The sequence below is a fragment of the Etheostoma cragini genome, chromosome 8 (assembly GCF_013103735.1).
Source record: "Etheostoma cragini isolate CJK2018 chromosome 8, CSU_Ecrag_1.0, whole genome shotgun sequence".
Lineage (NCBI taxonomy): Eukaryota > Metazoa > Chordata > Actinopteri > Perciformes > Percidae > Etheostoma > Etheostoma cragini.
In genome coordinates this window covers 7,628,187-7,653,186 of record NC_048414.1, presented here as the reverse complement: position 1 = coordinate 7,653,186, position 25,000 = coordinate 7,628,187, and the positions used below count along the sequence as shown (strand labels likewise).

The window sequence follows — 25,000 nt, the reverse complement described above, 5'->3', positions numbered from 1 at the left end:
CCTCCACAGGCCTTCACCCCACATGCTCATCTCAATTAATCACCCAACAAAACAGATGTCAGGAACAAAGGAACGATCTCCAAGCCTGTGGGGTAAAGGGGGGAGGAGGATGAAGAGAGGGGTGATGGGAGAAGGAGGGGAGGAAAGCAAAGGGAGGAAGGATAATAGAAAAAGAGAGAAGAAGTGTCAGGGCTTTTATTCCTGGGTGGCTTGTGTGAGGCAGGTGATTGGAGGTTGGAGGGGCAGTTGAGTGAGATGTGTTAGCTGTTCGTGTGCCTTGAGCCCAGTGCTACTGTTACTGTACAACACAAGATAAAACTGTAAAAGAGTGTGAAAAAAAAGTGACGATGTAAGAGGGGGAGAGGGGTAGAGAGTGAGAGATGGTGAGAGAGTGAGAAAAACAACAAAGCCCTGGAGATGAAAGACAGTCTACAAAACAATGGATACAAAATAATGCTCTGTGGTGTGCAGAAATAGAGCAAAGATTGAAAACCTGCCAAGATAAAGACAAACCCCCGCTTTTGAACTGTCACTTCACTGCAATACTGTCAGAAAACAAATGGCAATCTTGACAGGTTTCAGCTGCTTTGAAAGAGACAGAATCATATTTTATTCACAAACGCATATTTTATGGCTTTTATCGCAAAGATCGTAACCTGTTGTTTAGCAATGAATTCTTAAAACTTGTGATCAATTATTGACATCTACATAATGTACAGATGGAAAGAGAGAGACTGGGTAAATGCAAAGGAAAGGGAAAGAAAGAGGACGGAGGGTTGGAAGAATAAGAGAGAATTTAGAGCTGCAAGGTGGAGGAAATGCTGTGAAATCTCCACATTTCTGTAACATGCACTCCGTTGTCATACATAAAAACATGAATAGACCCACACAGTCTGAAGTGTGAACATTTTAGGGAAAGGCATCAATCTGCTGGCATTATCTTTCTAATGTTTTTTTTCTTCCATCAACCCATCCTTCCAGAGCAGCTGTCCGCTGCCTCTCTTTCCCACTGCCTGTAGAGTGAGGACGGTGAGAGTTACAGCACGCATCAATAACCGTCAGATAACAGCCCAGCCCTCAGTCGTCAAGCAACACAACAACAACAACAACAACAACAACAGTGCAGCACTGGTAAAATACACACAAGTAGAGCAGAGCTATGGAGGGTAGGGTGGGGGTGGGGGGGGGAATTACAAGAATGCATGAATTTATGCAGCATTAACAAGCCTCTGTGTTGTAACTGAGAGTTCACACACTGAGCAACACACTGAGGGAGGAGAGAAAATGAGACATGATGACTGAGTGTGTGTGTGTGTGTGTTTGTGTGTGTGCGAGTGTGTGTGTGTGTGTGTGTGTGTGTGTGTGTGGTAGTGTTTGCATGTCTTACTGCCTTTCTTAAGGGCCATTTTCTGTATGTTTGGAGTACAGCATCACATTTCTGAGCTGCAATACAGGACATGAAAAAGCACTTAATGAAGTGCTCCGTCCCTCTGGCAGCCATGGATCCACAGCACACTGGGAGACACTACCCCCAGTTGTAGGTATTGAACTAACACACACACATGCACACAAGTGTACGTAGGCCTATTTGAAAGGATAATTCTGACTTATTAACTAGGGTCTTAGTTTCATAGTTTGGCCCAATGTACTCACCAAGGTAACTGCTGATATATAGCTGCACAACTCACTTAAAAAAAGTTAGACAGGGCAAGAAACACAAGCATTCATATGAGCTTACAGGTCTGAAATAAACCTCCTGAGTAAAACTACATTTACGTAATGTATCACAGACTTTCTGAATCAACTTTGCCTTAATTGCCATAGTTTTGCCCAAAGACAGCTTTCCTGTGCTAGTAAAGACATGCATTCTAGGTAACTAGGACTGCAGTTGGAAACTAGCCGACTGGCTAACACTTGTGCTTAAACATAAAAATGGATTAATGTGCATTGTCCTGATAAATAATTCTTAAATGCGGGAATACATATTTCAGACCTAGTCTTTTCCAGTTTCAAACAAAGTGATTTAGGTCATATTATAGTTACATCATGTTACAGCTTATTAAGGGCTGTTTTTGCAGTAATTACCTTACACTTGACATAGTCTGCGCAGCATTTTCTGTTATCTCTTCCTGTCACAACAAAGACAAAAACAAACCAATTTTTACATAAAATAGGTCACCAGTGGCCTACACAAGGTAACCAGTCCGGTATCACCTTTCAGCATTCAGCAGTGCATGAAATCTGTCTGAAGCAGCTACCTGAGTGTTGCTGAGAGACATATTTATGTTTATTTTTATTAAATAGAAACTGCAAATAAATACAGACAAACTAAAGGAAGTTGTTTCTGTTTAGCTCCTTTTTATGCTCAACCACTCACTCTAAGGTCTGCATAAAAGCATCCAAAGAGCACCTTGTCATGGGACCTTTAAATTCAAAACCTTCATTTTAGCTCAGAATGTCTCATTTTCACTCCCTAGCATATCTCCTTTAATCACCCCTCCTCCATCCTTTGTGCCTTTATCTTTACTTTGCCTCTCTCCTTTATTTTGCTCTGTCACTTGCGCGCACACATACATACCCACGCGCAAACACACACACCTCAACCCACATCCCGCTCATCACTACTCATTTGTCTTGTTTGTCTCTATCCAACACTCTCTCCCTCTCTCTTTCGCTCTCTCTGGCTCGCTCTCTCTTGACATAATGATTCAGTGACACTTGTCTTTTTTCTTCTGTGTCATGCCGACAAAAGGGAGTACACCCACAAACACTTAAACACATACACAGAAGAGAGTTGGAAGGATTGTACCGATAAATAGGAGTTCTACTATAGTCCCTGCCCCAGGAAAGAGTGTGTGTGACATCCTCTGAGCTGAGGTCAGAGGTCAGTCGGTGTTATTCTCCCTATGCACCCTCGGTGCTGTCAGGGTCACATATCCTTCACAAACAGCTGCTGTCCATACCACCTCCATGCTCTGAACGATGGATCAGAACAGCTAAAGGGATTTAGAGAGATTACTCCACTCTGCTCAAACACACACTCACACGCACACCCTTACTCACAAACATGAACTGGCACAAAGGTACACACTTAATATAGATAGAAAAGCTTGTAAGAATTGCCTTGTTCCTGCGTTATGACGGTGTTTATTTTAGCAGCAGTGTCAATCCTGTTATTGTGTCCGGCTGCGTAGTGGCTGACCACATGACCTTTGTCCTTTGCTCAGCACCTGCCGACCCGGTTTGTAGTTAAGATCAGAGGTCAACGGTGACCTCCCAGTCACACGCCCAGATGGAGCCCTTTTAGCAGCATGAACACCTGTTAAACACATACACAACAAGATTGTGCAAAGTAAGATACATTTTCTCCTCAGTGTGATACATTTATAAGCATCAGTGTCCAATGAGTGACAATCATACTCCCCTCTTCCCCCCACGCACACACACACGCACACACACACACACACACACACTACGCTCTGTTTGACACGTCATGAGAGTTCAGTCAGTCAGAGAATGTCCACCGTATGAACGATGACCGGTCACACCTCACTAACTCTGAGTACAATGACAGGAGGTCACAATCACACAGTTAGTGTCTCCAGAGTATATGTGTGTGTGTGGCTTAAAACAGTTCATGTGTTAACCACAAGGACAATATGTGACTTAACAGTGCCTGTTTTTCAGATAATTTTTCAAACAAGTATCTGCACCCGAAGATTTCACTTGTTAAGAATGATAAACGCAATCCACAAAGCCATTTTCTAAAAAAAAAAAAAAACGAATTGTTGATGTTGAAATCACACAATACAAGTAAACGGCTGCACGGTTTCCGGATTATTGTGCTCTTCTGTGTGTGTGTGTGTGTGTGTGTGTGGGGGGGGGGGGGGGGGGGGGGGGGGGGGGGGTGTCTGTGGTGAGCTGTCAGAGGAGATCTGGTGAGAGTGGGCTAATTGGAGTTAATTTACCATCTGTCTGTGTGAGCCAGCAGACAGGGTCATTAGCAGAGACAAGTCCAGCCACAGGGGAGGCCGAGAGGGAATCAACATCCCTCGATATCTCTCCCTCTGTCTTAAGGTTTTCCTTTTCCTTCCTGACGACCAATTCGTCTCTTGGCTCCATCTCTCTGTCTTCATGTCTGTTTGATCCTCCTTCATCTCTATTCATCTAAATTTGCAGTGCACAGACTTCAGAAAACATTTTTTTCATTCTTTATTTGACATACTGATTCTGCTAATAATGCAAAATATTGTTTGAAGTGGTGATGATCTAATTAAGCGTAGATCCGTGAGAGAGCTCTTTTTCTCTTTATCGACTGTTTTGTTAGATCAGTGCTGCCCTCTGCTGGCCAGATGTGTGCCTGAGATCACAGCACTGACAAAACTTTAAAGTGCTCGTTATACTTTTTGTCTTTTTTCCTTTCCTTTATTGTGCTATATATTTTGTTTGTGTATTTATTAAGTTTACAAAGTGAAAAAGCCCAAAGTCACCCCCAAAGGGACTCACCATCTCCAACAAAAAAACACTTTTCCTAACAGCTCAAAACACCTCTGCTGTAGTCCAGCCTTTACTTCCGAGACCAACGTGCGTCACTATGTAACACATGTTATAATGCTAGTCTAGCTGCTAGCTGCTAGCTGCTACCATGGCATGCCCTCATACTCTGCTGCTTACTGGCTAGCATAAGATGCAGCAATGTGCAGTACAACAAAAATATGGTGTTTACCATATTGTTGTTGTACTGCACATTGCTGCAGCTCCTCTTTTCGCCCTGTGTGTTGAGCTCTCTGTTTTAGCTACCGAGTGAGGCATCACACTTCTATTCCATCTTTATTGGGAGTCACACATGCACAGTATCTAGATAAGGACTACCCTGTCAGAAGCAAAGAATGAGGATGTGCCATGCTTGCAGCTAGGCGCTGTTTGATAATAGAGCTGTTCGAAGCCCTTTGTGAAAAGGGTTTTCTGTTGGAGAAAACACTGTTTGAAGCTTTTTCACTTTGAAAACCTATCACCTTTTGCAGCAACATCACAAACACCGGCTTGAGACTTACGAGCCTTAACCCGCGCAGATGCAGGCATGTGTCCAATGTGGGTATTGGATACTTGTCTGGCATGACAGTAAACAGTACACACTGGTCATAGGACTGAGTTATGGTCATGTAAATTGTAATCGAACATGTAGTTTATTTATTTTAGACAAATGAAGATCTCATGTTGTCTCTACACCATCCCGAGCTAAAAAACAGCACGCCAGAGTTTATTGTTATTATTATTTTATTTTATTTTTTACTTTATTTATTTGATGATATAATAAAGAACCACAACACAGAAGAAGTCATTTCAATCAGGAGAGACGTGTTTGCATATATGCAAATAAGATTTATGTACAGCTCAAATAAAATGTACAAAATCTTTGCCGATTAGACTCCTTCGCTATACGAATCTTTTGTATATACAAAGTGGTAGGGAACCATCAGACCTCCCGATGGAATCTACACCGGTGGCCCAAAGACCAGACTAAAGGAAGCTCCGGACCGGTCAGCTGAAGTAGATAACTGGAGGTGAAAGGGGAGGTGGAGGGTTGCACTCTTTGCCTGCAACAACAGCTGAATGGCAAAGAGAGAAAAAAATATTTAAAGCAAGGTTGTGACTCTGTGATTGGCCCTTGCCATTGTGTAACGATTCTGATTGGTTAAGCAGTAAGGTGACCACCTCCAACAGCTGATTCCAACTAGGTAAAGCATTGATTAAGAGTTAGGTCTTCTTGAAAGGATTTACGCTGAAATACATTTCAAACAGGAGAGACTAGTTGAAGATATGCAAGTTATATACGCATGATAAAATCTACATTTATTTGGATAACAGCTGAATTTATTTAGGAGTGCATCAATTGATAGTTAGGTCTTCCGGAAAGAATTTACGCTGAGCTACATTACATAGGCCAACATTAAAAATTACAGAGGATAAAAACACAATAAAGTCCAAATGCTTATTCTCATTATGGACCACAAGTCAAACAGACATTAAGCCACAAGATAAAACAGCACAACAAGACAACAAGTGCAGACAATACAATCAACATATACTGTAATAGCAGTTGGTAGGGTAGCTGTGTCAACATGCTTCTTTCATTCAGTTAATCTAGTCTATCACTGTCAGAAATGCATATTGGTCAAACAGAACAAAAACAAAAGAGGGACATTATCATATTAAGATATATATAAATGTATACATGGCATGAACATACATACACATATATAACGTTCTATACAACAATGTTACACAAAAGAAATTAGTTAATTAAAAATACAAAATATGGTAGGAGTAAAGGTAGGCTTTTTTTCAGAACAGACTTGTGATTGAAGAAAAAGCAAAGGTGTCACTGATCACATTAACAGAGGTTTTGTTCTTTTAAAGTGTCCCAGTAAGTCGTGATAGTGTGACAGTGAGGTAGCATGCACAATACAAGGACCCTGAAACTGAAGTAGCTAAATGCGTATTCAAACATCATTCATTTTATTATTCACAGATGCTTTTCCTACTGTGACATGACAAATAGGCTCCATTGTAATAGATAGCATTTATTGATAGCATTTATTGTGCACAATTGTGTTCACCTTTTGTTTATCTCTGTTACTGTTCGCTTGTAAACCACTTAGACATCCTGCCTCTCTTGACCTTGAAACACACAACCACCAACAATCACTGTAAAGCACCTGCTGAGTGTCCTCCTCACAGCCAGGTCAGTGAACGCCTCGCTGCAGCCATATACTCTTGGGCTTCCTACCTGGTCAAAAACATTTACACCGAGTTGCCAGAAGAGGGAGACAGGTGACACAGGTTGATGTGGGGATGTGTTACTACTTTTTAAAGGTTGTACAATATTTAGGATGAGGTCTCATAGAGATTGTGTTCAGGTACATCTGGACGGTGAGGCAACCTCTCTGGTCCTTGAAAAGCTTCCAACAATAAATAGGGTTACATGGCTCGAGATTTCAAGTAGAATATTTCTTATATCAAGGAAATACACATCACTGTCAATTAATGATGGATCAATTAAAATATGTGATAATCACATATTTTATAATCACATATTTTAATCAAGTCAAATTTGGTGCAGGCCTATGCCTAGATATTCTCAACACTCAATATTTACACTTTAATAAATGTAAGAGTGTGTATAAAAACACAACTGATGTAGAAAGAAAGTCCATTAGTATTTTCATCACGAATTGCTGAAACACATTTCTAATGTGTTCTTTGTGTGTATGTCAACTTTTATGTTATCCTACCTGTCATGTATTACCAGTAGAATACATATTGCTGTTATTTTTGTTAAATTAAAATGTTTTGCTTCCAAAATAATTGTAAAAAAAAGAGGAAGAAATTGGGGATAAAACATCAAGAAATTAGGATTAACAGGTTGAAAAATTGGTTGGTTGGTTACATGACACTAGGGATCAGAATTCTTATTGATAACGTAATGGTCTGAGAGCATTTGGTCAACTAAGTGGTTAAAGGCTGATTATATGTTAATTAATGCATGTTCTAACAATAACATAACGTTTATTTGCTGATGTTTTAGGATTTAGGAAATCACATGAGCAGCTACTGACTTTAGTAGGCTACTTTGCTTCTGTATAGTAACTTAAAGTACTCTACCTCCTATACTATATATAGTTTTTATATTCCAATATTCAAATTTGACCTGATGTTTAGTTTGTCCAGATGTTGTTGCTCAAATATTAGTTTGTTAATATAAAGCTTCATGGTTACGTGGTTTTATTTTCTATAGCCTGTGTATATACAAGTGTCAGCATACAGTTAGCCGAGAACTGTGTAACCTATCATTTTAGGCTACTTATAACTAGCCTACCTATTATTATTTTTGAACAAAACCTTGCTGCAATGTAATTGCGTCTGGTTTCACTACCTACAAACAAACGTAACGATACGTATTTCTTCCACTATGCGCCGCTGGCCACTGGCTTAGCTCACTATAAGCCAATAGAGCTGGTTTATTCATCTGTAGCGATCCGGGACGGGATGCTCCGCCGACGCTGCTGGAATGCCATGAAAGGAGCTTGGCAGTTACATTTGTACGAACTAACAGCTTTGTTAAGAAAAGTTTCATCAAGTTCTTGGATACGCTTTGCGATAAACTGGAATAACTGATAGGTTGTTTTGGACATCTTGAACGGGGACGTTGTTCGGCTTTTCACAAGTTTAGACAGCTAGCTAGCTAACGCTACGCCGACGTTTGCTAACGTTAGCGCAACAGCTTTAGCCTAGCCTGCTAGGTAAATATTACGACTGCCTTCGGAGTTTCTTATATCTGCGTCCACGTTGTCAATATAAGACCTGTGGCGTTAGTGCTTTTTTTGTACCATCATTTTATTGATTGACATATTAAGCTTCGCTCCTACAAGATGGGTGTTTTTTTGTTACGTTACACACAAAGCTAAGGCTAGTTAGCCTGTACGTATGCTAGCGTACATTAGCTAGCTAACGTTGCCGAGCCAGCCAGCAACTTCGGCAGTAGTTTCGGCGAGCTAACCACGACAGTATTGTCGCCCACAATCAACCGCTGTTGCAAAAAGCAGTCAACCTGCAGTGATGTTTGAAATGGAGACACACATATCGTGCCTTTTCCCGGAGATCCTTGCCATTATTTTCAGTTATCTTGACGTTAAAGACAAAGGAAGAGTAGCCCAAGTGTGCGCGGCCTGGAGAGACGCGTCCTACCACAAGTCGGTGTGGAGGGGGGTGGAAGCCAAGCTACATCTGCGGCGAGCAAATCCGTCTCTGTTCCCCAGTCTGCAGACCAGGGGAATAAAAAAAGTTCAGATTCTCAGCTTAAGACGAAGTCTGAGCTACGTGATTCAAGGAATGCCGCACATCGAAAGCCTGAACTTGTGTGGATGTTTCAACCTGACAGACAACGGACTCGGACATGCCTTTGTGCAGGACATCCCATCCCTGCGGGTGCTGAACCTTAGTCTTTGTAAACAGATCACTGACTCCAGCCTGGGCAGGATTGCCCAGTACCTTAAAAACCTGGAGGTGCTTGAACTTGGTGGCTGCAGCAACATCACAAACACCGGCCTGTTGCTCGTTGCCTGGGGACTGCACAGACTTAAAAGCCTTAACCTGCGCAGCTGTAGGCATGTGTCCGATGTGGGTATTGGACACCTGTCTGGCATGACCCGCAGCGCAGCAGAAGGCTGCCTGTCTCTGGAGAAGTTAACCTTGCAGGACTGCCAGAAGCTGACGGACCTTTCTCTCAAACATGTCTCAAAGGGCCTAAACAAGCTCAAAGTGCTCAACCTCAGCTTCTGTGGAGGGATATCAGATGCAGGGATGATCCACCTGTCCCATATGACTCATCTGTGCAGCCTGAACCTGCGGTCGTGTGATAACATCAGTGATACAGGGATAATGCATCTGGCCATGGGCTCCCTCCGGCTGTCTGGACTCGATGTCTCTTTCTGTGACAAGATCGGAGACCAGAGCCTGGCTTACATCGCCCAGGGGTTGTACCAGCTCAAGTCCCTCTCTCTTTGTTCCTGTCATATCAGTGATGATGGCATTAACAGGATGGTACGCCAGATGCATGAACTCAAAACTCTCAACATTGGACAGTGTGTTAGGATCACAGACAAAGGGTTGGAGTTGATAGCTGATCACCTCACCCAGCTGACAGGGATTGATCTGTACGGTTGTACTAAGATCACCAAGAGGGGTCTGGAGAGGATAACGCAGCTCCCGTGCCTTAAAGTGTTAAACCTGGGACTGTGGCAGATGACTGAGAGTGAGAGAGTGAGGTGAAATCTCTTATTTAGTATACATGTGCTTCACTGTGTATAGTGTTCAGTTGTGTACTGAAAGGGACTGCCTGAATCCCCTCCTAATCTTACATTCTATACTGTGACTGAAAACAAGGAGACGGACTCAGCATTGATCACTGGAATATTGTTCACTTCTGCTGCAATACTCCACTATAAGTTTCAGTTTTATGCTCTCATTGTTTAATCTCAGCCTGTGTACAGTTCTTGCTATCTAGCTACCTCAGCCATCAAACACAGGAGTGCCTACAATCGCTGAATACTAATTACATAGCATATTTTTGTGACTCGCGTACCAATGGAGATTTCGATATTTACACAAAAAAATCTCATTGCAGAATAATAGCTACTAGGCATTTTAACTCTTAACAGAAACTGCAACTTTTGATAGTCTTTTTTTTTGGCTGGTGTATTTTTAACTTGTGTAACCAATATGTTTTGTATTGAGTGGCTGTTGACAAAATTGTACTTCAAATTGAAGTGGGTGGATCACTCCTATCTGTTTTCTGTTTACATGTGTATAGTTGGCTATGTTTCATATTCCTGAGGAAATAAGTATGCATCAGATGTTCCAGTATGCTACTCTGTCAAAGGTTCATCAACACAACTACAATAAGGTGTAGTAATTAACAGCTGCCAAGGCTATATGCAATACCTTAAAACTGTTTTAACAGTGTTTTTTCTCCTGAGGAGCTTCCATCTATAGTGTCAGAGTATTTCTTTAAAAAAAAGAAACAGTAATTTAAGATTGTTTTATATTCATACAGTAGTGATATTTATGAATAAAGATGGCAAATATGTTTCAACTTTGTGTTTTACCTGTTGAATTTGTAACAGTTTTACCAACTATTTAAATGTATAATTATGAACATAGATCTCTTAAGGGTTGTGCAGGTAGGACACCACTTGTTCGCATCTAACATCTTTTATCTGTAAAACAAGTCTTAATACCAAAGTTTTTTTAGGTATATACTGCACAAAATAATCAGAAGAATGTCTTTTTGATCTTTTGTATCACGGTCTACCACAAATTCAAATCTAGAGGGATTTAGATAACTTAATTTCACCGCAGATAATACCAATTCAGTGTGTGCAGCTGAAGGGAATTCACACCTCATAAACTTTTTAACAAACTGACAAACATTGGATAATGTTTAAGCATTTATGTAAAATGAAAAAAAGTTATGCTGTGGAAAAATGTATTTACACTATGAGAACTAAGTGCCGTTCCTATTGGATCCCACTGGCTCTAGGACAAACTAAATAATACATAGCTGTGTCCCAACATGTGGGTTTAAAGGCCTGTTCAGCAAGTTTCCAACCTTGAGCAAAATCTTAGTGTCAGAAGGCAATGTGTTCTCAATATGTTTGTTAGGACCCTGGGCTCTAAATATACTAACTCCAACAAGCCCTAATCTATAATTTGGTTTTCAATAAAAGTGCTACAGTATTAAACTACCAGATGTAACATGTTTTCTTTGACCTTTAAATATTATAACTGTTGCAAAGTTCAAATCAGTTTGAGTGCTTGTCTTCAACCTTGTTGCATTTTCAAGCATTTGGGTGGAGCTTACGGTATAAGTAAGAAAACAGTAATGTCTGCTGTAACTTGTTTGAATTTTGTTTTGCAAGAAACCAAGGCTTATAATTTATTTATATACATACATACAAAATCCAAATAACTCACAAACATGTCTGTTTTGCTTTCTTTTTACACTTTGATTTTTAACACAAACAGACAGAAGGCAGTACATTTCTTATACAAATGCAAAAGAAAAGAAAAAAAATACTGTTAACTTGACAGAAGCCCCTTAATCAGCTCTGTGTTCCTCAAAGAGTCAAGAAAAAGATGACAAGACATTAAGGCAAGGGCAGGGACACACAGGCCAAATTAAGGGAAATTAAACACAAACAAATGGTGTCTCTGAACCCAGTGGTGAAAAGTAGGGGTTAAAAAGGGACGGAGGGACATATATGTCCACTCCGAGAGGTTTGACAGACAAGTACAAAAACAAGCATCCAACTGACATCCTCCTAAACCAGTGGTTGTGTATTGATTTCAAAACACACCGTTAGTCCAACCAAATGTATCTATAAATCAACCATACCGATGCAGTTTTGTCTTGTAACATTTTGCTCCTGTTATAACAGCAGGAGGGCCATGATGGTTGGAGACTGACTTTATCCGTCAGGCCCAGTCTGCCTTTGACATCAACAACCAAAAAAACGTTGACTTAACAGAGAAGAAAAGACAACACTGGAATCTCAGGGTAATACATTTACATAACCATTTGGTGAAAGTATATAAAAATGACTCTTAGAAATAAATGCAAGAAAATTACTCTCCCATCACACAGTCACGGTTTGCAAACATTTGCAGTGTATACATTATTTTTTTGACACAAGATTTTTTTGACACTTCTTTCCTCAGTTTCTGCTGAAGACTAAATGGTCATTTTGTTCCGAGCAGCTCACTCTTTAAGATTCTGTGCAAACATTCAATGCATATCCATACAGTAAACATTTTTTATATATATATATATATATATATATATATATATATATATGTATTATATTTATATATAGCTCTAGAGAACATGACTTTCTGCAAGTTATGGCAGTACTGTCACACACCCACACACTGTCATGAAGACAAAATTAGACACAAAAGACAACTGCACTGCTTTTAACATTTTTTTAAAGAATGCACAACACCTTCCACTTAGTTACCTTTATTCAGTCACTGTACGTGTTAAATATCACGTTATTTACAAACCGATCTAAAAAGTCAAAATCTGCTGAAAAGTGACTAATTTCCTGTAAATGTAGATGCACTTATGCAATTAAAAACCTCAACCCTGAAGATTAAAAAAAAAAAAGACAATAAAAGGAGGCATTGCATTTGTAAGTGATCTGAAAAATACAAGAAAAAGGGGTGTCACTTGTATTCTTCAGAAATTCAGTCGACAAACTAAAGATCAGGTGGGCTTTAAGTAACATCTATAGAAACTTTGGATGAGACTGTATGATCAATGGAATTACATCATTTCTTACACCATGCCTTAGCACCAATATTGCAGAGGAATAAATATCCCTGCATTAGGTCCAGTACTGATCTCTGTGCATGCTCCAAGGCCACTAGAACGTTCTGAAAAGAAACATTGCATACCTCTTAAACAAGTGGACATTGTGTGCAAAACCACCTAAAAATGAATACGTCACAGAGAATAAAAGCTTCTTTTTTCCCTCTCTCTCTCTCTCTCTCTCTCCTCATTTGTATTTGAGGACATAGTGTAACTAAATGCTGGCCTTTGATCTGCATCAAACGTCAGGTCTTGATCCCCCTCTCATGCCAGTGACTCAGCCACAGACCGCACAGTTAAACATACCTAACCCTGGCTACAATGGCAGATCCGCAGCTCCAAGCTAGGAGAGGGAACATTTGGAGAACATGCTGCATTTATATTTGGTTAAAAAGTGGCGTTTCCTATGTGTTTAGATGTTTGGCCACCAGTAGTTGTATTTCTAACAAGTGACTCCAACTCACTAGTTAGGGAACACTGACTACAATACAAAATAAGCATCTTCATGGCTCCATGATTTACCCACTGAACTGAGCTCCTCTCTGCTCCCCTCTGGATGTAGCAGCTCCCCAGTTCTTTAAGACAGAAAGTGCTTTTCTGCCCCGTGCAAGGAATACATTTACCCCCTTTAACTTTAAAATATGTAAGAGGAATCTAAGGGGTAAAAGACTGAGATTGAAGTGGATGAGGTACCTGTGCTTTATCTAGCTGTTAAATGAAGACGTCTAGGGAGAGGAAGGTTGGCAGTATACTCCAAGACTGTTTCTCCCAACTCACCTGTACCAGACTTGCAGTTGTGCAATGCTTAAGTATACTACTAGTAAAAATCTAATTTTTGTGAGTTCCCCAATGTGTGCCCAGGATTAGATTTGTACTTTAGCTCTTCCCACTGCGACCAAACCATCTACCACAGCTGTCGATAAATGAGAGGACCTCAGTTCGCAGTGTGTCATGTGATATTTGTGCCCTATCGGACAACATTTTGACACTTCGTGTACATCCCTAATTCCATATATTACAGGCCTGACATTAGAGAGACACATGAGACAGGAAAGCACTTAGGAGTCATGAAAGTTTGTTCCAGAGTGGACGAGGGGAGCGAGGAAGAAAAGCTCAACGAGGTTGAGATAATGCCCTAGCTTTCGCTCATCCTTCCAGGAGCCTTGTTAAGTGGAGGTAGAGGCACCTGGGCTTAGCTACAGATTATGTGAAGACCAGGGGTCATCCGGCTTGTGTCTGATGTCAGAGTTGTCAGCATGACTCCTCCAGGGCATTGACAACCTGCTCCAGGATATCGGGGCAGTAGTCTGCAATCTGCTGGAGAACAGAGTTGGCGTACTCCTGCAGCTCTCCGCTCTCCTTCTCACACACCTGCAGCTCTCGCTCCAACTGGAGAGGAGAAAAAAAACGGACCTTAAACGGACCTTTAAACAACAAAACTCTACATTTTTCTAAAAAAAAATGTTTAAATACATATTTAGGAATGTTTGAAGTAAAATAAATAAAAAAAGTTGTATGTGGCTTACAATCCAGCAATGATGAGGGAATTCTCCATTTATTGAAGTTCCCTTAAAGGCACTATCCCTGATATAATTAATGACTAAAGGACTGTATTATCATGCAAGTTAAAACAGGGCTGGAGCCTGCTATGACTCCCGTACACACAGATACAACAACTAAATCCAAGATACATTATTGTCACTACAATAGTACACATTTAGCATTCATGGAAGCAACTATCACAAGAATCAAGATCAACCAATCAAGATGCACTAATTGAAGGATTATTTTCATTATATCAGGACTATATAAAAACGAGTACAATTAATTGAAATCAACTTCGTTATCTTAAATGTTGGGTAAATGCGTCTACTTTTAAATCCATTTAAAAAAAAAATGAACAACAATTTAACTGATACATTTTCCTTACGGTACTTTTATTTCCTTTGTTTCCATTAATGCACTGAAATTGTATTTTTTGTTCATTTGTGTTAATGCAGGCATATTCATTTGAATTATGAATCAATTCAGAAGCAAACCAAAGGCTTAATTTTTAAAATTAATATTTATGCCAATATATTTATTGTAACTTATAATCTACCTGTTCCCCACTCATCTTCTGGAGCTCCTCCTCCCAGTCTTCAGGGTCGCTGTGGTGGTAGTGAGACGGCGCCGTGAGCTGGCTGAGGATGCTGGGGTCCCGGTCATGGCAGAGGTCTGTCAGGTGGGCGATGTAGAGCTTGAGCTTACTGCGGTTCTGGGACAGGGCTAGAAGAGCGGTTATCATCTGCAGCGTGGGACAAAAGGGAAGAGAGTGTGAGGTAGTGTGGAAGGAAATGATGTCTAATTGAATATTATTCTTCAGACGAGACAATTAACAAAGGAAGAGCCATGGTCCCATTTCAATGATTGAACATAATGAAAGACTCAAACACAAGACCCCACTTGTATGAAAACAAAAGAAAACAAAAAAACATCATCTGCATGCATGCTTATGAAGCCATCGCCATCTCACATCAGACATAACCTTCTCAGGTGCATTATGAGAGTACCTATGGATTGCTATTTGTGTATGTGCAGCTCAACATAGTGTCTAAAGGGCATACTCAACCACTGACAACATCAAGGGCAGTCTTGCATACCCAGACCTATCTCCACAGTACTGGAGTATGGTGTGGCTACACCGCTTATCTATTCTGGGATAGGGGGATAAATACTCTGGCTTCTTTGTATTTCTTTGAACCAGTCGCAGCCATCCTGTGCTGCACTAATCCCCAGATGCAGCGACGGTGCCTTTGCAAAATAGATAGCGGAATTAGATGGGGGGCAGGGAGATCTATCACTAGAATTGGGCTTTGAGAATTGATTCCTACTTGGAATCGTTTAAAAAAATTATAATAATAATAAAAATAATACCAACAAGTCCAGTAGAATCATTTCTTATTGGAATCATTTGGAATCGTTCAGAGGATTTGGTTTCTAATCCGATCATCGCCTCCTAGTTTAATATGCGCAAGTTTTGGTTTCCAAAGCGGCCAGGCATTGTGTTGCGGCCTTGGAGCACAGTAAGCAGCGCTCTAGTGTGGCTTTATTTCACATTGAAAAAGCATTATACAACTGCAAACCACTATTGAATCAAAATAAAACCCTCCCTCTTATTTGTGAAAATAGGCATGTGATCCTTTTCAACTCAACGCCTCAAAGAATCGGAATCGAGAATCGCCGAGAACTGCAATCGAAAGGAAGAATGGGAATTGGAATCAGAATTTTTAAAACGCCCAACCCTATCCGCCACGTGAAAGATGCACTGGATGTCAGGCATTATCTCAGCAACATATATCCGTTGAGCCAGACTACGTTAAGGTTAAAACCATTATTCAGTGCAAAACCGGTTTGTGTGGGTCAAAATGTGAGGAGCTTATCATCAGTGTCAGAGCAGTGGCCTGCAGAGCTAAGATGCTTTAGTTTGAGGCGATGAGACTGAGCCAGGATCAAACTGATGTCATCCTCTTACCCCCAATTTCCAGAGTCAGAGTAATTTGGTTTCCATTAAAGTCAATGTTTGTATTTCCACAGACTGCGGAACGGCTGCGTCCCCGCTCGGGCGGTCCGCAGCCCTCCGGAGCAGATCCGCAGAGTCTCTATTTTTGCCGGACGCAAGAGAGCTTTGCAGCAATTTAGCATACGGCAGATAGTGCTTGACAGGAAGTTGAGCACACAAACAAAATAAAACATCTGGTTCATTTTCAAAATAAAATAAACCGTGCTCACGGTGGATCATATTTCCCTGCACTACACCTTGAAAACACAGCACAGAGTTGTTTCCTTTCTATTCCTCTGGATGGGAACAAACTGTTGTTGTTTTTGTGATTCTATTCTATGTGAATTTGCGAGATCTTGTGGGTCCTAAAGACTTTAGCAGTCAGTCATGGCCGTAGCCGTTCCGCAACAAATCCAGACTTGGTGGGTATTGACGGAGGGCGGAGCAGTCATTGACCAGACTCGATTTGTAGCCGTTACGTATCATGTGCAAATTGGGGGTTAGCTTATGCACACACACTCACAAATCTGCAATCTTTTTCCCACAAGCCACTAAAAAAACATAAATGAGCAGTGTTAAGGCAGGCAAGGATGAGCAGTAAGATCACAGAAAGACCAAGCAATGGTGACAATGACCATTGATATTAAGGAGAGGAATGGTATGTGGAAAAAAAAAGTGAAAAAACACAATGAATGAAAGTCAAGTAAACATGCCACAGAGCAACAAAGAAAGGTGTGACAGGTCTGGCTTTCCATTAGAGCTCACCCTTTTGAACAAAATGGCTGAGAGAGCGAGAGAGAGGGAGGGCAAAAGGTCAGCTATGCCCAAATACCCTCCTCATCATCCTGTTAGCCACAAGTTAAGCCGATCGCAGCATTACAAAAAGGAACATTTGGTTAGTGCGTATATAGACAGACATGTTAAAAAACATGCATTTCATAATCATAATTCCCTTCAGATAGTAGGCATCAGTACATCCTACTTAACAGGCATTACATTGTTAAATCAGTTACATACATTTTAGAGAATTTGTTCAGGATTAAGTTACAACGTGAATAATTGGTGGTTAGGTAAGCTACCTGATCTGGAGAGGGTTTGTGATTGGTCTGGTCCGAGGAAGTCTTCAGATGGTCGTCCTCATAGTTGTCTGCCATCAGTTTCATTCTGTTCTGAGTCTAAATCAAAAATGGTAAGACTAATAAAACACTGTACACAGGGACACGATGAAAAGCAGGAGACTGATGTGATTAAAAAGTATATATCTCAAGCTGACTTGGTACAAGTTATTCATTAAATTAGCAGTTTGATCCTTTGCTTATAAGGGCATTTTGTGCAATAGTATATATATTACTGAGGTTTTGTGGGTGTTGTGGCTAAATCCTAGAATCAAGTCCAGCAATACCAACATGAGTCAGACAAAAGACCTTTTTTCCCAGCTGATATCTTGACTCAAAGTAAGACAAGCACAGGTGTTGCTATTTAAGTGTCCCAATTATCCAGTGAAGCAGCATGCACAATACCAGGATGGAATTCAGCCATCAATTATTTTAATATGTACACCTGTGATTTTCCTACTGTGACAACAAGTCAATGTACTGGACAGGTCCCGTCATCCCAGCAGAACTGAAGAAAGGAAAGGTGGGAGGGAGTGGGCGGTAGGGGAACAAGGGAAAAGGTATGAAGGACTAGAGACTTAAAAAAAAAACTTGAATAAATATTTGAATAAATACTGAAGTCGGCAGAACTAAACTGTTCCGAGCCTTAGGAAACGTAAAGCTACAATAGATGCCCCGGCTTGATGAAAACTTTTTCTAACAGTTGGCCTCCTCTGCTAAACAGAGAGATCACTTGCCCTGAATCAAATATAATGCTGGTAAAACATGTAATAAACACATTTCAGAGAATTATGCCCCTTACCTGGTTTCAGATCTGTTTTGTGCTCGGAATTAGGAACTTAGTGAAGTGATTCAAGGTTTTGATTTAAATAAAATTAATTAATTAAATAAAATAAAATTGCTATATTTATTACATAAATTACCTCAGGAGAAAAGTATAGCATATGCCTAAAACCTTTGTGGGTAGCCAGCATAGAGAGAACCAGTTTGTTATTGAGCCATTGTTTTAGTTTCCTTTCTGATTTGGCTCGTGGTGAGAGAATGAGCGAAAAGAGAGAGAGAGAGAGAGAGAGAGAAAGCTAGAGAGAGAGAGAAAAAGAGAGATGGTCTCTATCCAGGGACTTCAAATACTGATATGGGGAAAAACGTTAGAGCGACAGATAATCCTTAAGAGACATTTTGATCTATCCTTACAGTGTGCTTGAGAATAACACAAACCACTGTTACTGAAAAAAACTGCCACTGACTTACGGTGTCCAATCTTTCCAATTTTGTTTTCTGGTAAAACACAGAGTCCCTACACTATTCCCCACTGCTGAGCATATTTTGTGTGAGAGACGTGTAGGAAAAATAACACAAATGTGTGAAATCACAGTGAGGCTCCCTGAACTACTGCAACACCGCAATCAGGTATTCCCCTCCATGGAAACCAGCAGCCCCCTCCCCACCTGCTGTTTGAGCTGTTGCACCAGTCTGTCCTTCTCCCGTTTCAGCAGAGCCACCTCATCCTGGGTCTTCTTCTTCTTGGAGGAGGACAACTCTAGCAGGGCAATGTTGGCATCCTTCTCGCTAATAGCAGCCAGCAGCGCCTCCTGCCTGTTAGGTGGGGGAGGAAACAACATGGCATTTAACCACACAAGTAAATAGCTCAATTGTCATTTATTATTTATAGCAGAAAATCCTGCCGCCAGCTGGGGAAGGCCAGAATGGGATGACATTTTACATGATGAAGGCAGCAATCGATACTTCAGAGTCTTCTCCACCCCACTGTGTGTGTGTGTGTGTGTGTGGGTGTGTGTGCGCACACACACACCCACACACACACACACACACACACAGGTTTCTTACTTCATCTCCAGCACCTCCTCCAGGTGTTTCCTGCGCTCAGCTCGCAGGGTTGAGAGGTGTGTCTCTTTCTCACAAAGAGACTGCTGGGTGGAGGCCAGCTTGGCCCTCATGGACTCCAGCTCCTGCTTTACTTTCTCCATGGCACCAAGCAGCTCCTCCATCTGGGGAAACAAACATATACAACAACAGTTCAGTCATGAATAGAGTAAAACAGATTACCTAAATCCATCAGTGAGGATCAGGTCTTTTTTCATGGAAAGACACTTTTGATGACTTATCAGTATGCAGTGCTCTAATGGGAGACAAGGGCAGCAGAATTCATGTTGGCTTTTTGGGGAGGACTATAACACAGATACCATTAGAATACTGCACACTATTTCATTTACCTGTTATTCATTTAAAAAGGGCACAGGTGTACTATTGTTTTGCATCAGTGCACACTTTAAATTACATTTTACTAAATGAAAGAGTAATTAATTCTTCCCCAAATGATCAATTCTATTGGCTTCTTGGTGTACGGGTCAACCAATTCAAGCATTGCAATGTTAAAGCAGGTAAACAAAATAAGATGAAATTTACAAGGGCTGGATACAGCAACACCGTACAAAACAATGCAATCCAACAACATCAAATGCACCAAAAATACTCTGATTTCACAAATGCATGTATTGCAGGGTATTGTTGTGTTATTGCATACATTGTAGGGATGTTGCAGTTATCGTTACCCCCTGTAAGTGTTGTTGCTAACTGAAGGGAGGTCACACATACTGGGCTCATACCTTAGACCACTTAAAGTGGGCGAGGTTGGACTCATGCAGTGGTTTGAGTGAGTGCTTCTGAGAGGCGGTGTGTAGCAGAGAGAAAAGAGAAAATGAGAAGTAAAAGATAAAAGAACTGATAAAGAGACAGAGGCCAGAGGAGAGGAAGGAGGTGAAGAAAGGATGAGTATGTTTGTGTCTGTATGTGTGATTGTTTGGTTTGAATAATATTGCTTTGTGTGTGTGTGTGTGTGTGTGTGTGTGTGTGTGTATATTGGTTAAGGGACACTGTGTACCTGTTTCTCCTGGAGTGACCTGGCAGCCTCCTCCTGTGCCAGCACCATCTCTCGCTCAGCAGTGATCTGAACGCTCTCTCTCAGGGCCTCCTCCAGCTCTTCTATGCGCTCCGATTTCTGACGCAGAGTGTCCTTTAGAACAGGAGTAGGAAGTGGTTTGTTGGATGCTGAACTAATAAGTCTGTGCCAGCAAATATGAACTTTGTTGTAATGCAAGGTAGCGATGCCTCCAATACTGCCTAAAACACTGGTATTGGTACTGGGAAGTACTGGAGTTTATGCACCGATCCGATACCACGTAATAAAGCCCTAAAGAAAATCTATGTCAAAGTAGTTTATTTATGTTCTTTTTCCGTGTATAACTGATTGTTGCAATCATTGTTTGTATTTGTTTCTGTTTCACAAAGAGTTTAACCTGAGCCAGACCGACAAAAAGGTAGAAATCATATCCCAGCCATACAGGGATCGTAGTATACACACACTGGTATCTGATCAGTACTCAGTATTGAACGATACGCAAGTTCAGGTATCAGAATTGGTATTGGGGAGCAAAAAAAAAAAAAATGGGAAAAGAAATGCGCCCATGCCTCACCTTCACCTGCTGGGAGCTCTCAGACATGTTGTCCTCCCTCTTCCTGGCCTCATCCATGAGTCGAGCATTCCTGCTTTTCTCCACCTGCTCCTTGTGTTTTAGAGACGCCACCTTCTTCGACTGGTCCTTCGTCTGCCTACAGGGACAACATGGGACACATGGGAGAAGTTACATGTCATGTGCATGTTTAAGTTACATTGTACTATTGTCCCACTTCAGATGTAATTTGTGTTACTGAATTTATCTTTCCAATTGAAACAGGATGGTAAATTGTGAAAAGGGTTTAAATAAGTTATGTTTAGTAATACAGAAACACACCAAATAAATGTTGGTCTGATTCCATATGGAAGCCCCTTTACTACCAAGAATTGCACATCAAGTACAGGAAACATTTTATATTTTCATTTTCATCATCCATGTAGAATGTTAGGAGCCAGTTATGTATGATTGTAGCTAATTGTAAGTAAATACAGTGTCAAGCAGAAAATAAAAAGCATTTTCAAATCAAATGTGGCCATAAAGATGATCCAATGAAAAACTCCCCTTTTTCAAACACACTGAAATTACAAACCATAGCCTTACAGACTTGCTTTGACAAGATTTTAGACAGCGCTGCAAAAAGTCAATCTCAGATTTGACTCAGGGTGAAAGACAAAACTATAAGGGAAAAGAGGAAAACTGGGCATGAACAGAAGTCAGCAGACAAGGCAGTTGCTTGTCACACCACATCCTCTGGAGAGGTGAGGTGGAGAGAAACAAGGGAGAGAAATGTGAGAAGAGAACAAAAAGAATAAAGATGCCTGGGCAGGAAAAGATAGAAAAATAGCAAATACTAACCTGGAGGCCAAACTGTTGGGGTGACCGATTTCCGGTGTAAAGACAAGAAAGCAGTAAAGAGAAAAACAGACCAGGAAGATGAGTCATTATGAAGAAGAGAATAAATAAAAAGGAGTTTAGAACAGGTCTGCTAATAACATTCACCACATCAGCTTTCAAAGTAATACTGCGAAGATGCAAAAAGGGCCGAAAGCCAAATTACATTATAATCCAGCATTCAATGTGGGGGGGGGGGGGCAATGATGATGATGATCAATGATGTAATTGAAGGGAAATTTGTCTCAGTGATGAGGGACAGTAGTCACAAGACCCAGGATGAGAACTGACAGCAGAAAGCACATTGTAGCTGCCTAACAGCACAAAAAACAGCACGTAAAACCAGGACTCAATCATTCCAAACTTCTGTGACACAAAGTCACAACAAAATCTTAACACATTAAATGCACTAGTTCAAAGGGCAAAGTTTGAACTCACAGTACAGAGTCCATACCTACCAGAGTCATCCTTACAAAAGAAAAGCTTTCTGAGAATAACTGAAACATGCCCGTTTCCACCCACCTTTCCAGCTCATTGATCTTTTTGTCCTTGTCATTCTTCTCATTCTCCATTTCCCGAAGGATCTCCAGCAGGCGGTCCACCTCAGCCTGGGCCTTCCCAGAATCCTCTTTGTGGCGGGCCACTTCCTGTTCGAGGTTCTTAATGCGCTCAGCCACCTCAGTGTTGGCCTGGGCCTCCAGGGCTGCATTTTGAGCCTGACAAAGGACAAGACGCCAGTTAGAAAGCAGTTGGATTCCCTTTCGATAAATAACAGACTATGTCATAATCATGTAAAACACAACATTTAATAGCATCATGTAGAGCTGAGCTGCCTGATTTCTTGTTTTGATTTTCTCACTCTCTTAAGCTGGTTCTCCACTTTGAAGAGCTCCTCCCTCTTCTGCTCCAAGGCAATCTCCATACTCTTGAGTTTGGAGTCTTTCTTCAGCCCAGACGAGGCCAGGGACGATGCATGCTCTTTCAGGTCCAAAAGAGACGTCTACACAATCACAACCACACACCCACAATGCATTAGATCTAATACAGGCATCAATGACTCACCGCAATGTAAGTAATGTTTTACTGTATTAATAGAATCACAGTAAACAACAAGTTGTTCTGTGAGCTTGTGTTCCTGTATCCGTTTCTCACCTCTCTGTCTGACAGGTCTCCCTGCAGTAAGCTCAGTCTCTCCTTTAACTCTTTTAGTTCCTTTTTGTTACTCTCAATCTCTTCCGTCTTCTCTCTGTCATCTCTGTCTCGCTGCTCTTTTAGACGCTCAATGATGCGCTCCTAGGAGGAGGGTAGAGAAAAAATGTAATAAAAATATTTGACAGACATAACCAATCAACACATGTACAACGCTACAAATGAACATGCTGAAAATATTTACAATCTTCTACAATTTGTAGTCAGAAAAAAGTGATACGAACGTGCAGACATAAACTCACCTTTTCTGCAAGAGACTCCTCCAGTGTGGTGAGAGCAGTGTCCGTGTTGGAAGTGTCTGCCTGCAAAGACTTTACTCTTTCCTTCAGACTGCTCATCTGCTTCTCCTTGTCCCTCAGCTGCTCCTGCAGGTTCTCAATCTGCAACGCAAACACATGCACCCATCAGTCTTAAACAACATCAGCCACAGAACTCAAATTGTAGCATGATGAATTCATTTGGTCATTTCAGACAACAGAAGATCTCTGAAACAACGCTTAGTCCAAATCACCTTCTTCTGTAGCACATTCACTTTGCGCTCCTTAACCTCCAGCATGTCCTTGAGGTCGTGGATCTCCCCGTTGAGCGTGCCCTTCTCTTCTGAGATCTCTTGTATCTGTTTGCTCTTCTTATTCAGAGTTGCTTCCTTCTCTTCCAAGCGCAGGCGCAAGGCATCCACCTGGTCAGGCAGATAGTGGACAACTTACAGTCGCTGACCATAACTGTGTTGCGATCACAAAAGCAAAGAAAACTGGAAAATTCCCTTAACATATGGAGACTTCTGTGCTTTTGTTTGCAGTTTTAACAGTCAGAAGTAAGAAGAACAAGTCTTTACCCTCACACCCCAACATATATGTACCTTTACAATGCTCTTGCTTTACACCTATTCCCTAAGTCGCCTGGGATAAAGTAAATAGATTGGCTGTACCTCTGTCTGTAGGATGGCGGCTCGCTGCTCCTTGGCAGTGAGGGACTCCTTGAGGACTTCTATGTGCTGCTTGCTGTCTGAGAACTGGTTGGTGAGCGTCTCCAGCTTGGTCTGCAAACCAAGCAGCTCAGTGTCCTTCCTGGAAAGGTCCTGCTTCACCTGCTCCATCTGAAAAAGATGAGGTCATAGGGGAAAGGAGGAAGAATGAAAATGAAACTTAGCAAATTGAAGTTTCTAGTGAATTCATGATGGACAGCTGCCAAGGAAAAGTATCAGGAGTCTATGTCCTGCTTCTGAATTTAAGATTTACTACACAACAGGTCAGTAAACAGACTCAACTGAGTCAACTCCACTTCATATTGTCTCAGACCTTGTTCTTCATGAATTTCATGTGGCTCCGGTAGACCTCCATCTGCTTCATCTCCTCCTGACGCTCCTCACAGCTCAGAAGTCCGTTGGATTTTAACATTAGCAGCTCCTCCTCCATGTCTCTCAGGCCACGCTCCATTGAATTGATTTTTGCATCCTGGGGTTGATAAAAAGGAGGTCACACACACATTCAAATGAACAAGCGTGATCAAATATAATACAAACATACTCAGACACACTGCTTTATTTAAATGCTCACCTTCATGTCGATGACAGTCTGTAGAGCCTTAGTTTTAGTGGACTCGGGCGTGCCCTCGTATCGACGGTGCAGCTCCTTTTGGGTCAGATTAAGAAGAATATGTTGCAGCATGTGTGTATAAAATATCTATGTGCAGTTTTATATTAAAATATAAATGAGAGAAATCCACATTACTAGACTAATAATATGTATATATATATGAGATATATATACACAGTGGTGTGAAAAAGTGTTTGCCCCCTTCCTCATTTCCTGTTCCTTTGCATGTTTGTCACACTTAA

At 41.1% G+C, this 25,000-nt stretch overlaps 2 protein-coding genes across 7 annotated transcripts in view; one reads left to right on the top strand and one right to left on the bottom strand.

The window, feature by feature from the left end:
- The first annotated feature begins 8,010 nt into the window (after positions 1-8,010).
- LOC117949575 (F-box/LRR-repeat protein 14-like) lies at positions 8,011-10,654 on the top strand. The gene has a single exon (XM_034879945.1). The coding sequence runs from the start codon at positions 8,620-8,622 to the stop codon at positions 9,829-9,831; it is 1,212 nt and encodes a 403-aa protein (XP_034735836.1). The 5' UTR covers positions 8,011-8,619; the 3' UTR covers positions 9,832-10,654.
- Positions 10,655-12,547: 1,893 nt separating this feature from the next.
- Positions 12,548-25,000, bottom strand: part of LOC117949551 (ELKS/Rab6-interacting/CAST family member 1-like) — a 21,454-nt gene continuing 9,001 nt past the window's right edge. Inside the window, exons 6-23 of one of the 6 annotated variants that reach the window (XM_034879900.1) lie at positions 24,720-24,794; positions 24,462-24,617; positions 24,092-24,259; positions 23,675-23,842; positions 23,406-23,543; positions 23,107-23,247; positions 22,814-22,954; positions 22,477-22,670; positions 21,919-21,930; positions 21,082-21,217; positions 20,490-20,621; positions 20,215-20,271; positions 19,436-19,596; positions 19,036-19,183; positions 17,552-17,647; positions 15,033-15,218; positions 14,158-14,320; positions 12,548-14,079 (exon numbers count right to left, since the gene is read on the bottom strand). In XM_034879900.1, the coding sequence (XP_034735791.1) occupies positions 14,183-14,320; positions 15,033-15,218; positions 17,552-17,647; positions 19,036-19,183; positions 19,436-19,596; positions 20,215-20,271; positions 20,490-20,621; positions 21,082-21,217; positions 21,919-21,930; positions 22,477-22,670; positions 22,814-22,954; positions 23,107-23,247; positions 23,406-23,543; positions 23,675-23,842; positions 24,092-24,259; positions 24,462-24,617; positions 24,720-24,794 (2,247 nt within the window). In that variant the 3' untranslated portion in view covers positions 12,548-14,079; positions 14,158-14,182. Of the gene's footprint in view, positions 14,080-14,157; positions 14,321-15,032; positions 15,219-17,237; positions 17,318-17,551; positions 17,648-19,035; positions 19,184-19,435; positions 19,597-20,214; positions 20,272-20,489; positions 20,622-21,081; positions 21,218-21,918; positions 21,931-22,476; positions 22,671-22,813; positions 22,955-23,106; positions 23,248-23,405; positions 23,544-23,674; positions 23,843-24,091; positions 24,260-24,461; positions 24,618-24,719; positions 24,795-25,000 lie in introns of those variants that run through there. The other 5 variants (XM_034879902.1, XM_034879901.1, XR_004657711.1 and 2 more) reach the window with 5 other exon arrangements.

What these genes read in the sequence shown, in the direction of transcription:
- LOC117949575 (XM_034879945.1), top strand. Translation starts at nt 8,620, where the DNA reads ATGTTTGAAATGGAGACACACATATCGTGCCTTTTCCCGGAGATCCTT.